At 44.3% G+C, this 16,730-nt stretch overlaps 1 protein-coding gene and 2 long non-coding RNA genes across 4 annotated transcripts in view; 1 reads left to right on the top strand and 2 right to left on the bottom strand.

Annotated features, from left to right (window-relative positions):
- Positions 1-4,309, bottom strand: part of F13A1 (coagulation factor XIII A chain) — a 78,667-nt gene extending 74,358 nt beyond the window's left edge. For both annotated transcript variants that reach the window (XR_014529604.1, XM_083519294.1), the window contains exons 1-2: positions 4,177-4,309; positions 3,406-3,588 (exon numbers count right to left, since the gene is read on the bottom strand). Coding sequence is in view for 1 of the 2 variants with exons in the window: in XM_083519294.1 (XP_083375420.1) it covers positions 3,406-3,565 (160 nt within the window). In the remaining variant the exon portion in view is untranslated. The remainder of the gene's footprint in view (positions 1-3,405; positions 3,589-4,176) is intronic.
- LOC310714459 overlaps positions 1-7,614 on the bottom strand; it is an 81,972-nt gene extending 74,358 nt beyond the window's left edge. The window contains exon 1 of the long non-coding RNA XR_014529797.1: positions 6,613-7,614. This is a non-coding gene — a long non-coding RNA (uncharacterized lncRNA). The remainder of the gene's footprint in view (positions 1-6,612) is intronic.
- LOC310714469 overlaps positions 1,072-16,730 on the top strand; it is a 165,033-nt gene continuing 149,374 nt past the window's right edge. The window contains exon 1 of the long non-coding RNA XR_014529811.1: positions 1,072-1,320. This is a non-coding gene — a long non-coding RNA (uncharacterized lncRNA). The remainder of the gene's footprint in view (positions 1,321-16,730) is intronic.

The following is a 16,730-nucleotide window of genomic DNA, read 5'->3' as shown; positions in this document are numbered from 1 at the left end:
GGGACAGGCTTCTGACTTCATAAGACTATTACAACACCCTGCAATTTTTAATGGACTAGCAATGAAGGAGAAACTTGGATCAGCAACCCAAAAAGCTTGTGGAGCACTTAAGAGTTTGTTTGCACACTTGAAGGCTCTGCCCATTGCCTTCCCCTGCTGCAGTCTCTCTGGGCTGAGGCCACGTGAAACAGGACTCATGCTTTTTAATTAAAGGCTTTTATTGCGAAGAAAAAAACAGCCATGGACCCTGACCCTCGGCCGATCTGGGACCCACAGCTGCCTTTTTCTTCATTAGAAAGGAGAGATTGTGACACCTGTTTGGAAGCAGCTAGTTTGGACCTTCCTTCCTATTGGATGCCACTTGGAAGAGTCCCCTGACCTTCAATAATACCTTTGCGGGAGCAAGAAGAGCCTGCAGCAAGAAGTGAGGACCCCTAATTTCCCCTTCTCCCACTGCGGCACGAGCAGAAGGCTATGCATTGTCCTTTAGTTCCTAACCCTGGATTTCAGGGTTCTGCAAAATCATAAAATTGTAGAGTTGGAAGGGACGCCGACGATCATCTAGTCCAACTCCATGAAATATGGAGAAATGCAGTTGTCCCATATGGGGATCAAACCTGCAACCTTGGCATTATCAGCACCACGTTCTAGCCAACTGAGCTATCCAGCCTGACTGTTTCACATCAGGTGAGAACTCAAGTTTCACCATGCTAAAACTCCAACCCACCCCAACCCTTTTGTTTTCTTGTGGGTGCCTATAGACTTTCATAGTTTACAGTCCTCTAAGATGCCATTGCTGTCCCAGCTTAGTGGCCTCAGGTCCAATTCCCTGGCATGTCCATATCATCTGAACCTGGGGTAGTGTTTAAGGTCTCTTCTCCTTCACTGTAACCACAGAGCAAACATTGGCTACAGATCATGGTTAAGGTGGATCGGGTTCAGACAACACGCTAAGCCAAACTTGCCCTAAACCCAAAGCAACCTTCACATTAGAGGTTTAAAGACTGTCTCAAGGCAAATCTTTAAAAAAATGTAGTATAAACATCAACAATTGGGAAACACTTGCCTACAAGTGCTCCAATTGGAGAACAGCCTTTACCAAAGGTGTCATGGGTTTTGAAGACACTCAAACTCAGGACGCAAGGGAGAAACGTGCTAAGAGGAAGGCACGCTTGGCAAATCCACACCGTGATCAACTCCCGCCTGGAAACCAATGTCCCCACTGTGGAAGGATATGTGGATCCAGAATTGGCCTCCACCGTCACTTACGGACTCATTGTTAAAACCGTGTTTATGGAAGACAATCTTACTCGGCTTTGAGTGATTGCCAAAGAAGAAGAAGACTAAACCATGGTTTGGTTTCATGTGATGTGCTAGCAGAACAAATGTGTCTTTAAGAAGGTTGATTGATTATATTTCTCTGAACCCATTCAAATCTGCCTGAATTGTAAGACCACCAGAAGAATGCTGTTAGACCAGGCCCAGCAGCTTGATGTCACAGTGGCCAAACACACAGCATCATAGAATTGTAGAGCTGGAAGAGATCCCAAAGGTCATCTAGCCCAACCCCTGCTTTGGGGAAGCCTGCATGCAGGACATGAGCATAACAATGCTTTCCCCACTTATGATTCCTAGGAACTGGCACTGCCATCAACAGCAGAGGTGTAGCATAGCCATCCTTCACTAGGTTTACCTGGTAGTAAGACTGCAAGAGGCAGCCAAATGGCAAATGACCACCCGTTAATTAAAATCAGGAGGGCAGTCTGTACCCTCCATCTCACATCAGTGGAAGCAATGTTAATTTTTGCCACTTGCTTATAAGCTGTGTCCCTTGTGCCAAGCCACCCTGGTGGTCGTTTGTGTATATAATAAATATTATAAAAATAAATCAATATCCTCCGTCCCTTCAGTTCTGCTCCTCCAAGGGACACTTACTTACTTACTTACTTACTTACTTACTTACTTACGTAAAGGGACCCCTGACCATTAGGTCCAGTCATGACCGAATCTGGGGTTGCGGTGCTCATCTCGCTTTTTTGGCCAAGGGATGTGGCCAGCATGACTAAGCCGCTTCTGGCGAACCAGAACAGTTTACCTTCCTGCCGGAGTGGTACCTATTTATCTACTTGCACTTTGACGTGCTTTCAAACTGCTAGGTTCTCAGGAGCAAGGACCGAGCAATGGGAGCTCACGGGGATTTGAACCGCCAACCTTCTGATCAGCAAGTCCTACGCTCTGTGGTTTAACCCACAGCGCCACTCGTGTCCCTCTTACTTACTTACTTACTTACTTACTTACTTATAAATAGTTGAATTTATATACCATATTTTTCGCCCTATAGGACTCACTTTTCCCCCTCCAAAAATGAAGGGGAAATGTGTGTGTGTCCTATGGGGCGAATGCAGGCTTTCGCTGAAGCCTGGAGAGCGAGAGGGGTCGGTGCGCACCGACCCCTCTCACTCTCCAGGCTTCAGGAAGCTATCCACAAGCCTTGGGAGCCCGGCAGGAGTTCCCGCCGGGCTCCCAAGGCTTGCGGACAGCAGCCTGCAGCCCGAAACCTGGGGAATGCAGCGGGGTGCACCCCGGGCTTCGGGCAGCTCTCTGCAAGCCTTGGGAGCCCGGCGGGACTTCCCGCCGGGCTCCCAAGGCTTGCGGATAGCAGCCTGTTCTGGGGGCTGGGGTCGGGGGAAGCACGGGCCTGGAGGGGAAAGAATTTTTTTTCTTTATTCCCCCCCCCCCCAAAAAAAACTAGGTGCACACTATGGGCTGGTGCGCCCTATAGGGCGAAAAACACGGTACCCTATACCTGGAGGTCTCAGGGCAGTTCACAGAAAAAAATCAAAATATAAAACCACAAAATACACAATCAAAATTAAAACAACAACCCAATAGCCTCCCCCCCAAAAAAACCCCACATTTTAAAAGGGCATAGGCTGTTAGTCAGATCTACCAAAGGCCTGGTTAAAAAGGAACATTTTTTGCCTGGTGCCTAAAGGTGTATAATGAAGGATAAGCCCTGGGGATGTAGGATCCTTTATCTTCCCATCTGCATTAAGTCATGACTCATTCAAAATAAATCCACATTTTAGGAATTTAAGAAGATGCCATAAACTGAGCCAGGCCATAGCTCAGTATTGTCTACATTCATAAGCATTGGCTCTCCAGGCTGATCTCGACAGGGTCTCTCCCAGCCCTTGAGATGCCAGGGATGAAACCTGGGATCTTCTGCATGCAAAACAGTTGTTCTACCACCGAGCCACAGCCTCTTTCAGATGCATTCTGGGAAAATAATGGAATTATTCCATTCCATCTGAACCTCAACATTTGGCAACATGCCCAACCTGGGTGCAGGTCCCAGGGGAAGCACGTTTTGCTCTTTCTAAACTGTGAGGCTCCTCGCCATACCTTGCAGCTTATATCCTCTCGGCACCAAGCCAATCGTCTCCATTTCAGGAACTTCATCTTCTTCTGCGTTGGAGACATTGGGTGGGAGAGCTCTTCTCCCACTCGGACCTGTGGGAAGCCCTTTCTTCTTTTGCCTCTCTGCGGCCGTTGGCTCCGTCATTGCAACTCGGTCTCCGATATCCTCTTGAGAGGGAGGAAGCAGGGAGATAAAAGGGGAAATGTGAGTGAGTCAGCTGTGTACCGACTGTGCGATGCCACCAAGTTAGGAGGGTTTTTTTGAGGACGTCAAAAATATATACCAAAAAACAAAGTAGCTTCAGACCAATGTCAGAATATTACTCCCCCAAGTTCCTCTGGCGATTGGCGCAAAGTTGGAAAGGATATCTACATTTTTAAAACTCCAGGAGCATCTGGGGGAAATGAAAATTCCAAACTTTTGGAAAAAATTCCAGGCAACAGATTTTAAAAATAAATAAATAATAATGTCATTTGGAAGGTGAAATGAAAAATTTGTCTACCTGGACATATAATCCTTCCAAACTAAAAGAAACACACACACCCCATATCGTACAACTCACTAGAAATTGCCCTCTTAATGGAACAGAAGTGTCAATGTGTAGAGCACACTTCCTAGAAAGAACCTGAACATCTTGCTCACAAAATGCTTTGGGTTAGAGCAGCTCAGCTACTTTCAAGCCCCAAGTCAAACGATTTGTTTACCAAGTATTAATTGAATAACAGGAGGCATACAGTCAGCTAGAAGAGAGATACCTTGTGTTCGGTGTAGTTTCTCCTCCGTTTCACAAGTACAGCAAACTCTGACGTAAGATATCCTTGAGCAATTGCTATATATGGCCTCAACCTTCCCCCACCCACCCCCTCCATTCCCTCCCCTTCACGCCTGCAACAGGACAGCTCCCATCAGATACCAGCAGCTGCAGCCGAGACTTGCTTTGCTCTCACCCCCTTGCTAGTCTGTCCTGCCTTCACAGAAAAGGAATGTTCAGATTAATTGGTGGGAAATCCCTTGGTACTTCTCCCAAGTGGGAAAATTAGTCCCAAACCTCAGGGGTGTGCCTGGGAAATAAAAGAGTGTGGCCGTGCTAAAATACAAAGAACAATGGGAGTTAGTTGGCGTCCTGAGCCATTAAAACAATCTGCATGTCCCTGTTGGATGCTGCACAGTATCTGGGATGGGACCATCCCAAAAGTTGGACCTGCAAGTACCAAAATGTTTTCCAGTTAAGCCAGAGTTGGAAGTATCTGCTCATGAATCTGGCATGAATGCCCTGCACCTTCAAGGATATTTTCGTGTACTTCATAGCAGCTACCCAAATAGAAAATTGAATGTACACTGAAAACTTCACACAATGAATGAATTTTCACAATTCGGATCCAAAAGTCTGCATTCTGAACGCAAAATTTCATTTGACTGAGAATTTGAAATTCAGCTGCTTTAGGCTTGCTGGAAACCCTCGATAGCTTTGATTTTGGCAGGTAATGAAAGATGTTGAAGAGGCCGTCATTCAGGGTTGGAGCCTTAACTGATAGTACCTCCTTGAATCTATTTCCTTTCGATTTTCCCAGGTGTTTCACCTTTGGAAGATCTCTCTTATTCTGCTTTGTATATTATTTTAATGCAACTTTTAAGCATGTTATAATGTGCTGGCTATTTTAATGGATTGCAACTCTGGCTTTCCATGTGCTAATGAGGGGAATCCATCAGCAAAACTGGGGAAAGAGGCCTTTTTGTGATTCGTCCACCCCCTCTGTGCAGCCCCCTGTGCCCCCCTCCCAAATCTGATGTCACTTTCCAGAGTAGATTTAGGGGGAAGCAGGGGAGAGGGGCAATCACCCAACATTGTGTCCTTTAGCCCAGATTCCTTCCATCCATGGACAGAACACATTGGCGAACATCTCCCCCATTGTGCATGGTAGTCTTTTATTATTAGCCACCCTATAATTTGATTGACTGGTGGAGGAAGGCCATATCACTCTTTCCTGCTTCCTGCTGATTGTGCAGGAAGAGACTTTCCTTCATCTATGGTTAACCCAGAAGCCAAGCAGGCTGGGAGGACAGAAGTGATCATTTTTTTCTCCACTAGCTCATTCACTCGCCTGCATGTGATTTCTGCTCACCTATGACTACCAGGTAAGCCATTAACGACAAGTCTGGATTAATGGTCAGATTCAGTTTAAGCCAGTACATCCATCTCATAAAGGCATCAGCTGTCAAACACTAATTAGCACTGCATGTTATCTACCAATTGCTGCCAGGTTTATTTTATTTTTTAAAAAAATAGCATTACATGTAACGTCAGCTATTAAATATTGTGCCTGTCAGCAAATGCTATTGCAAGCCAGTATTGCCGACTATGAAACAGTGTTAGTTTCCAAAGTGTCTTTTGGGGAACTATGGATTCTTTGGAATGAGAAAATCAGTAATGGCAGCCAGACTTTCTCCAGAGACTATGAATCACTTTTGCTGCTTTTATGGGGTTTTTTTTGGGGGGGGGTGTAATTTTTATCCCTCCCAAAGACAGCTTGCTCTTCGTTGCCTGCCTTCCTACACACAGGGGCAGATGGGGCTCATCCATCTGGGAAGGTAGCCCATCGAGGAGAAAGGAAACTGACCCTAAATTTCCACTGCCTTGTGAGGTATCTTCAGGAGAAGAAAATGGTAAGGAGGAAACCCTACAGAAATTTGGAGCAGATTCCCTAAGACGATTGGATGGGGTCTTATACGCCTCCTTCCGGCAACTCCTGAAGCCAAGCTGGTGTCAAACGTATTGCTCTGCTTTCCTCTGGATCACATCAGTGAGGCCAAGAGAGGGGGGTCTTGTTGTCTGTCAGAAGGCAGGTGAGCAACCTCATCCTTCCTGTGTCACCCCACCAACAGGCACTGCTTAATGGAACAGCCTCCATTGGCTGCAGGGAGTGGAAGAGGAAGGTGGCGGTCCATAGCACAAATGGGAGCCTGTTGCATGAACAGAACAGCAACATCAAATACAGCCCACTGACTCCATAACAATTTCGTCAGGTGACTTCACTGGAAGGACTGACAATGGAGATACGTCATCGGAATGCTTATTGGGGACGGGTGAAGCCGATGTATTCTTTTGTCCTCGCAATTTGGGGAAATGCTAAAATCAATTCTGCTGGTCTACAATTAATGATAACACATGGTAAATCTAGGTACAGTGGTACCTCGGTTTACGTACTTAATCTGTTCTGGAAGTCTGTTTTTAAACCAAAATCATTCTTAAACTGAGGCGCACTTTCCCTAATGAGGCCTCCCGCCGGTGCCGTTCCACAGTTTGGATTCTGTTCTTAGACCAAGGTAAAGTTCACAAACCGGGACACTACTTCCGGTTTTGCAGAGTTCGTAAACCGAATTGTTCTTAAACAGGACTGTTCTTAAACCGAGGTACCACTGTATAGGGAAAAAAGTCTAAAGCTCTGATCAGAAGTGTTATCTTCATCTCAGTTACAGGGATGTAGGCACTCTTGATAATTTTACAGGATTTGATTTAATTTTACTGGATCTGATAGTTTTTACGGAATCAATCAAACAGGATTTGTTAAAAAATAGACATATTATGGACCCTATATGCTGTGTACTATAGAAAAGCCTCAGGAATACCTTGAACAATAGCCTCCCTAGACTTTTGGCAAAGTTCAATGGAAACATTTATTCCAATTTTTATCTAAAATGATCTTTGGAAATTCCTTTATATTAATTTTTTAAAAAATTGTATAGCAATAACACAGTAGTAGTTCAGGTGAATGGATTCAGAATACCTAAACGTGTGAAGAGGCACTGAACAAGGATGCCCCTTATCACCACTATTATTTGAATGGACACATTGGCTTATGCTATCCGAACTAATAAGAAAATATCAGGAATATTAAGAAATGGGCGTATAATAGCATTGAACCTCTTTGCTGATGATATTGCCCTAATGGACCCAGAGACATCCCTGTCAGAGGTCATTAGGGAAGTCCATTTACCTTAACCGATAACAATCACTTTACATGAGAAGTTAACTAGGAGAGTCCACAGCCTGAATGATGTATTTGATACCGACGATTTTGTTGAAATATGGCACCCCTTTATAAAATATTCCAATGAACATCCTGATGACTGGCACCCACACATACAGATTTGTCAGCAAATTTGACACATTAGTCTTCTGTTTTGGGGGCGGGGCAGGGGAGAAACGATTGTATTGTTTCCGTTTATATTTTTTCTGGGAAATTAATAAAATATTTATAAAAACAAATTAATGATAATTTTGCATGGGTTTTTGACATCTCACCAATAGTGATCACCAAGGAATTGACGATAATTCCCGTGGTTTCCATTACCAGGAGATCAGCTAATCGCAGGCATTGTGTATCTATAGGGGATGCTGAAATAGTCGACATCAAATGATTAAAATGCGACGGCAGAACAGCAGTCTGCTTTCCTCTGATGATATGTTACAATTGTGTGCCTCGTTTTTTGGCTCACTGACTCGACCGCAAAATGTTTTCCTAGTCTTGCAACAGACACTTAATAAGATTAATTCTGTCCTTGTGGAACCAGAGAGCATTGTCAAGACACCGAAACCTCGCTCCATAGTTTCAATGGTTTTGAATAAGCCCCTCTATTTATCCCCCCCCCCTACTTCTCCATGCAAAAAAAGAACAAAGAAAAAAGGGGGGTCATGCAATTAGATTTTTTTCAATAAAAAAATCTGAATCAGTGAAATTTGGGGGGGAAATAAATAAAAGATTGCAAGCGGAATTTTTTTAAAAGCCTTGGCTTTGTCATCAGGTTTAAAGACGGAATTACATTTTGGAAATTAATTAGCAAGGACTGTCATATCATTAGCAATTCTCTGACAAGAAATATAATGAATAGTCCTTGGGAACGATGTCTCTGTGATACCTGCAGAGCTAGATGGTAATTCATTCAGAATCTCAGAGTATTAAGTGTGAACTTTCTCAACTGGAATCCCAGCACATCAGAGAGGTACAGAATTTAACCATGCAAGTTGCTATTAAGCACAAACACACAGAAAGAGAGAGAGAGAGAGAGAGAGAGAGATAAGAATAGTAAAGTATTTGAATGCAATTTAGAATGTTGGCTACCTTTATTGTTAGACACTATCTAATTTAGTAGTAGTAGTAGATATATAGGTATAAGGAAAAGGTAAAGGGACCCCTGACAATTAAGTCCAGTCGCAAACGACTCTGGGGTTGTGGCGCTCATCTCGCTTTAAAGTCGGTGGGAGCCAGCGTTTGTCCGCTTCCTCAGACAGTTTTTCTGGGTCATGTGGCCAGCATGACAGCATGGCGAAACCAGAGCAGCGCACAGAAACGCCATTTACCTTCCCGCCTGAGCGATACCTATTTATCTACTTGCACTGGCATGCTTTCAAACTGCTAGGTTGGCAGGAGCAGGGACCAAACAACGGGAGCTCACCTCGTTGCAGGGGTTGAACCGCCGACCTTTCAATCGGCAAGCCCAAGCAGCACAGTGGTTGAACCCACAGCGCCACCCGCATCCCAGATATATAGGTATACGTATTAATAAATATATGTAAAAACAACAACACTCTGGTGTTCCAAACTTTGCACAAAATATACACAAATGATATATAGGCAAAACAAAAGAAATTCTTAAACATGACAGAGATAACGTAACATCCCCAAAACAGAGGAGTAAAATAGAACTATGTTTTGACTGAACTTTGTGGGGCCACATTTTCCACCTAAGATAGGCAGGTGCAAACTCTCTTTTTAAAAAACATATACAGTGGTACCTCAGGTTACAGGTGCTTCAGGTTACAGATGCTTCAGGTTACAGACTCCACTAACCCAGAAATAGTACCTCGGGTAAAGAACTTTGCTTCAGGATGAGAACAGAAATTGTGCTCTGGCGGCGCGGCAGCAGCAGGAGGCCCCATTAGCTAAAGTGGTGCTTCAGGTTAAGAACAGTTTCAGGTTAAGAATGGACCTCCAGAATGAATTGTTCTTAACCTGAGGTACCACTGTACAGGACTTGGGTTCAATTTACTACTGAACCAAGTTTATCATTTTGCTGTGGACTGATAAGGCCTTGAGCAGCTTGGAAGTGTGGGTTATTTAATAGTTTAATAAAAAATAAAATGAGAATTCTCTGAATTCCTAGATTCAGGTTTGGGGCAAATATTCTCTTGGTGAGAGAGCCCCAGCAGAGATTTAAAATCATAAAACATGCAGCAAAAGGAAGCGTTGAAATACAGGTTGTTAGATCTTTAAAATATCCCTTTTAAGTTGCTTCCTCTTTAGCACAGAAAAGACCACAGAGTTTGGTAAGTTAAAATTGGTTTTTACTTACAAACTCTTCAAAGGTCAGATTCATGTGCTTTTCCACATAACAGTCCGAAAACACAGGCAGCAAAACTTAGGCTACAAAAATTGGCAAAATGTTTCTAAATCATTGGTCTAGAAACACAAGTACCCAAGCCTGCCACTGCCTAAAATACACTTTTTTGCAAAGAAATTCTTCCTAATATAATGCACTTTTATATGCTATTTCCATTCATACATTTTGTGTACACTCTACCCTAGTATATGCATTTTTGTACACATTACTTAGTTGGAAAGCTGCACTGCCAATTTTGGAGAAGCATGAATTTTGTAAGATGGCTCTTTCGGTTCATATATTGTTTCAGAAAGTGCAGATTAAGTAAGTTTGCCTTTAAATGAATCAAATTTTCCCCTATCCCTACTTGGAAGGAAAAAGAAAGGGGGTGATAATTGACTCCCTTCCCTTCAATTGGGGCCATAGGAGCTCAGTGCATGCCTTTCCACCTCCTTCAGAAATGCTCCTAAAAATTGGTAGTTGGCTTATGTGTAAACCTAAGAAAATCCTACAGGAAGAATAATTCTATAGAGAGAAAAGCCAACAGCAGATATAAAGACAAAGAGGACACGATATGTGTTCCACTCCTTCTAATAGCAAACTCAGGACATGAGTGGTGCCCTGACTGTAGTCAACTTATGGTATAAAAGGGTTAGTTAGAAAACTGGAGAACCTACCAAAATACCAGAATCATTAACCAGCTTCTTGATAAAACAGGGGCCATCTTTATCTATCTTTTGAAGTGGTTTTAGGAAAAGAGGCTGATTTGGTCACCATACTGGATGACCTTTGCCAGCAGATGGAAAGGGGCGTGTGGCACGTGTTATTCCTCTTGAATTTCTCAGCACCATTTTTTAATGCCATTGAAAAGCAAAGGTGAGAAAGGCCTCTGAGTGTGGTCAAAATAAATATTCAAAACCTCTAGTTGTGCCGAACTGCATTCTAATTCAGCTCAATGCATTTTGAACCAAGTTCTGATTCCGTGGCATTCATGGGCTCAAACAGTTTCATTCTCCAAACTCTGTTGCAAGGTTTAATTGGGGTGAGATCATGCAGAAATTTGGGGCGTTGCGTCATCCAGATGTTAATGACACCCAGCTCTCTGGGTGTCTCTCTTTTCTATCTGGTCTTGGGGAGGCAATGGAAATTCTGAATAAGAGTTGCGTCAGGGATGGACTGAATGAGAGAGAACAAACAAGCAAGCCCAGCGCAGCGCAGCCAAGTCAGACATAATAGTTGCTGGGAGTATTGACAGCCTGGGGGTTGGGTTCTACTCCTCAAAGACTTTGGTTTTACAGCCGGTGTGGAAAACTACATGTCTATGTACTCTTCTAACAGCATAGAGACTGAGGAGGAGAAAGAAGACAGGCAAAGCATACCCTTTGGACTGGGTGCAAGTAGGAAGGCAGAGAGATCGGGGTTGGCTGAGGCAGGCACCACTGTTTCCAAGCATCTCTGTCTGACCTTTAGGACTTCTTCTAGCCCACTATCTCCTCCCCAACCACACCTTGTACTGGCCCAGCATCTTGGATCTCTTTGTGTCTTGACATCCAGGATATTGGATGCCTTTGCTTGGCTGGAATGTGTCATTGAGTTCTGATCATGCTTCTTTCTTCTCTGCATGGAGGATAGAGAGAGCGGGCTAGCCAAACACACACACAGAGAGAGGTTATGCGGGAACATAAGACGCTGCCTTGTACCAAATCAGACCATTGGTCTATCTCACTCAGGATTGTCTCCACTGCCTGGAATTCCCCAGGGCTTCAGATGAAGGTATCTCCCAGTCCTACCTGGAGACGCACTTCCAACAGGCACCCCCCACATGAAGGGGGGGGAGAGAAAGGCACCTATGTCAGCACCACCATGCTCACACAGAGAAATAAACCCTTTGCAGCTCTTCTCTGTTGAGGTTGGAAGGGAGGGATCCTGTCCAATCCTGGCATCCCATGAAATGTAAGCATGTTTACAATGGCATGTTCAATATAGGAAAGACTGAGCCTGTGCAAGCAGGAATGGAGCAAGAAGAGCAAACAGTCTCTTGTGCATAATAGATTTTTGAAGGGATATTTGCAGAGACCTTTCATGGGTACCATAAGAGGAACTGGTGAGCATACTGGTAACCAGGGGCAACTGGTAGGTTCAAGGGGCAAGGCCTTTTCAACAGTGGCACCAGGTGGAGCTTTCTCTCTGAAGAATCCCACTCCACCCTCTCTGTTTCATTTACATACCAGGTGAAAGCTGTACTTTTCCAGCAAGTCTGTGATACCCTCCTAGAATGGAATAATTTCTTTGTCTGACTGCTTCTGTTGGTTTTCTTTGACTTCTGCTTATTTAAAATGTTGTTAGTTTTGCTTCTGTTTCAATGTTTGCTCCTTGTTTTGACATGTAATTTTGGGAGCCACCTTGAATATCTTTCTGGATATATAACACACACATAGTCACAAAGAGAGACTCAGAATCAAATAGCGTTTGTTTAAAAGTGTGACCCCATCACTGGCCTTCTGAGCAAATGCAAAATTCAACCTCTGGAGGAAGCCGTGCGTTTCTCCCCCCAGGAGCCTTCAGCGTGAGGAAAGCATTGCGGAGGAGTTTCATTTTGGGACAGGGCACACCAAGAGAAAGGGGGCCAGGCAAGACAGTGCAATCGCATACAGTCCCTTGTGCTTAGCCATGCGTCATGTACAATTGCTCCTCTGTGCACATTCACAGCTACCCACCAGGGAGCCTTTCACAGAATCTGACAATGACAATTGAAAACAAAGGAATCAAACTCCACTCCGAAAAACAGCAGCAAACTCCAGGGATTTGAGTCCTGGGAGACTCATGTTCCCTGGTCCTTAATTTATTTATTTTGTGATGGGAACGGACTGGCGCGCGCTCACTCTTTTGACAACTCCAGAGGACAAGAGTCGTCCTTCCCCCTTGTGGCTTTGTCTTCCTGGCAGTGGAGCTGCTTGGTCTATTAGACTTTGCAGAGCAGTGCTTCCTGTCCCTGCAAAGCAACGGCTGGATGGATGGATGACTCAGTTCTGCTGCTGACATGGGAGTGGAAGGCAAGTGACAGAGGAGAGCAAATTGATGTCACAAGGCATCTGTGTCATCCACTTTGGGGAGAGACTGTGGCTCAGGGGTAGAGCATCTGCTTTGCATGCAGAAGATTCCTAGCTCAACCACTGGTGTCCCCAGGTAGGGCTAGGAGAGACCCCTGCTATATGGACCAATAGTCTGACCAAAAGTAACTTCCTAAGATCTGCTTAAGAAGAAGGATGCACAGGTGCAGCATCAAATGGTGTGACCTCCCAAAGACATGACCAGCTTTCCATGTAAACAGACTGTGCCCCAGGATGCTCTGCAATGCACAATGACCACAATAGCTGCAATGGTCATACAGGGATTCTTTGGCAGACTAATCCACGTAGACAGGGAATCCTGAGACAAGATATCGAGGAGGAGGAAGCTCCCTTGGGAGGAAGGGCACAATGCAAATGTAATCATAAATAAAATAACAACAATTATAATTAATGCCACTTCTGCTCTGTGCCAGAAGGCAGCATAGAAACTAACTAAAGAACATGTGGGCATTTCTTCAAAGAGGGATCCATGACAGCTGCGAAAAATGATGCTATCATTCCAAGGATGGCCCTACCATTTCAGAGAGTGAGGCAGCTGCACCAAGTGCTAGAGAGCAGGAAGTGGTGGCGAGTTTTTGGAAGTCATAGCCATGTGTGCTATGCAACCTGCTCAGCACAACCTAAGCTAGTCTGTTGCCCTCAAGTGTTGTGAAGGATGTTGCCCCAATCACTGCTACTGCCCGTTGGTTTGGGGTTTTGCAACCAGAATGGGGAAGGGACGCCATCCTTCCTTTGCCTGAGGCAGCAAAGTGTCTTGGGCCAGTCAATGCACGTACACGCCATACAATTAAAGTTCATTCCCCCCCCCCCACACACACTCAAAAGAACCTGAGAACTGTAGTAAACTACAGTTTCTAAGATTCTTTCAGAGGAGGAATATGCTTTAAATGTACAGTGGTACCTCGGGTTAAGAATTTAATTCGTTCTGGAGGTCTGTTCTTAACCTGAAACTGTTCTTAACCTGACGTACCACTTTAGCTAATGGGGCCTCCCGCTGCCGCCGCACCGCCACCGCGCAATTTCTTTTCCAATCCTGAGGTAAAGTTCTTAACCCGAGGTACAATTTCTGGGTCAGCGGAGTCTGTAACCTGAAGCATCTGTAACCTGAAGCGTCTGTAACTCGAGTTACCACTGTATAGTGAGTCCACAGCCATCCACAAATGACTGATTTGCACTGCCTGGGTGATTCTATGTGGTTTCCTACTTGGGCAACCGTTATTCCACAAACCGTAAACTTTTGATCCAGCTGGTGAACCTTTGATCCATGAGTCAGACTAATTGTGAGAAGAAATTGCAAAGATTTTCATAACCAGAATGTGCTAGTTTGTTCACTTTCCTTGAACTCAGCATGTTTTTCTTTGGGTCTGTTTCCTGTTTGCGCCAAAGATTATTGCGCAACTTTGTCCTAGGCAGGAAAAAAAAGCGGGTTCAACTTCCTGTTCTCCAAGTCAGCAATCTTCACGGCGAGAAACAAGAACATGCTTGAGGAAACCACGGGAACAAGTCTTTTACTATTTCAGGCTTCTATTATCCTGGTGCCCCTTACTTCTTCCTAATACTAGTGAGACTATTCACTTGGAAGCGAGCTGGATTTCCTTATGACTGGAGATAACAACATGCCAGAAAACAAGCGCTCTCCTTGCATTTACGGGACTATAACAAGATGCCTGGCCTTCCATCAAAATGTGCTTCCTACCAGCAAATCATTGACCACCTAGTTTAGTACTGTCTACTTTGACTGGAAATGGCTCCCCACCAGAGGTTTTTCATATTATTATGCATTTAATTTATCAGTCACTTTTCACAGCAAAAATCTCAAAGCAACTTTACAACCAAAGAATACAGCAAATAAAAACAAAACCAGAGAAAATTAAAAACACTAACAATGCAAGAGATGTAAAAAGCTCGTCCAAAAATGAATTAACAAGGGCCAAGTCCTGCCCACTCCAGAAAAAGATGAGGCCTATCTCAGCAGTGGCATCCTCCCTGTGGAGTACCCTCCCCACCAGATGTCAAGGAGATAAAGAACTACACAACTTTTAGAAGACACCTGAAGGCAGCCATGTATTGGGAAGATTTATTATATTATGTTTTTATATGAGTTGGGAGCTGCCCAGAGTGGCTGAGGCAACCCAGCCAGATAGGCGGAGTATAAATAACAATGTTATTGTTGTTGTTGTGAAGGCCATGGTCAACAGAAAAGTCTTAGCCTGGTGCCTAAAAACTGACAGAGATGGTGCCATGAAAAGGATGGATGGACTCATGTTACCAGTAATCACTGTTTCATTAGGTGCTTCCAAACTCTCCCTGTTTTGGAGGCAGGTCTCAATCACATATTGACAGATTCAGGTTGTGCAATTAAAGTGGATCTGGTCTCCTGCACAAAAACAAAAATAAAGCATTTAAAAATGGGACTCTTTACAGTAAGGAAAGTGATGGGAACATGCACTGGAAAGTGCAGGATTGTGATTGCTTGACACGACCTCATAAAAAAGGAGCCCTGGACAGTTAAGTCCAGTCAAAGGCGACTATGGGGTGAGGCGCTCATCTCGCTTTCAGACTGAGGGAGCCGGCATTTGTCCACGGACAGCTTTCCGGGTCATGTGGCTAAATCGCTTCTGGCACAATGGAATACCGTGACAGAAACCAGAGCGCACGGAAACGCTGTTTACTTTCCCACCACAGCAGTACCTATTTATCTACTTGCACTGGTGTACCAGGTTGGCTGGAGCTGGGACAGAGCTATGGGAGCCCACCCCATCACATGGATTCGAACCACCGACCTTCTGATTGGCAAGCCCAAGAGGCTCAGTGGTTTAGACCACAGCACCACCTACATCCTCATTCAACTTCTCTGGAAGCATATCACAACAACTGCTCAGTAAGCAGGTCATCTGGAAGCAACCAAAGTTTCAAAAGTCAGAGTCTACATCAGGGTAGCCAACGTGGTGCCCTTCAGATACTGATGGGCTACAACTCTTAGCAGTCCATACCAGTGTGGCCAATGGGCAGAGATAATGGGCATTACAGTCTAACAATATCTAGAGGGCATCATATTAGCTATCCCTGGTCTACTTGTGCACTTCCTGCAGAGTGTTACAATGAAGAGCGCTCAACCTCCTATGAAGAACATTTCAGAATGGTGTGGGAATGAATGAATGAATGAATGAATGAATGAATGAATGAATGACTTATACCCCACCCATCTAGCTGCTTCCAGCATAAAATAAAAACTAATAAAATGTCAAACATTGAAAAACTTCCTGATACAGGGCTGCCTTCAGATGTCTTCTAAAAGTTGTGTAGTTCTTTATCAATAATAAATAATTGTTATGACTGAAGGGAAGAAGACTTTCACCAGTCATCCATGACGTCACATGCACTAACCAATAGGTGCCCATGACACTTCAGCAACCGTATTTCAGATGGGAACCGTACAGCAATGGTCGTACTAGCCGGTGGGCAGGGGCATCTCCAAAGATCAGAAGAATTTTTAGCAAAAAAACTCATCCCACGCTTTTGGAAAAGTTTTTAATGATAAAAGTCTGATCATCACAACACCGACTTAATGATATACAGAGCTTAGATCCAGCTTTAGAACATATGAGTCATGCTTCAGACATGTCCTTTGCTGCTTGTGAAAAGCCTCATAATTATTTTTAAATTGAGTTCAGTGCTGAATGCTTAAAGCCCAGCAATATCTTTCGACATCTGGTCCCTTACCCTAGAACATTATGCAGCAGTGATGGGGAATGTATTGTCTTCCGGATGCTGCTGGACCACAACTTCCATCACCCTGA

This window comes from Podarcis liolepis, assembly GCF_965112155.1.
Source record: "Podarcis liolepis genome assembly, chromosome: 8".
NCBI lineage: Eukaryota > Metazoa > Chordata > Lepidosauria > Squamata > Lacertidae > Podarcis > Podarcis liolepis.
Note: the sequence above shows the minus strand (reverse complement) of the source record. Positions and strands in the feature narration are given on the sequence as shown.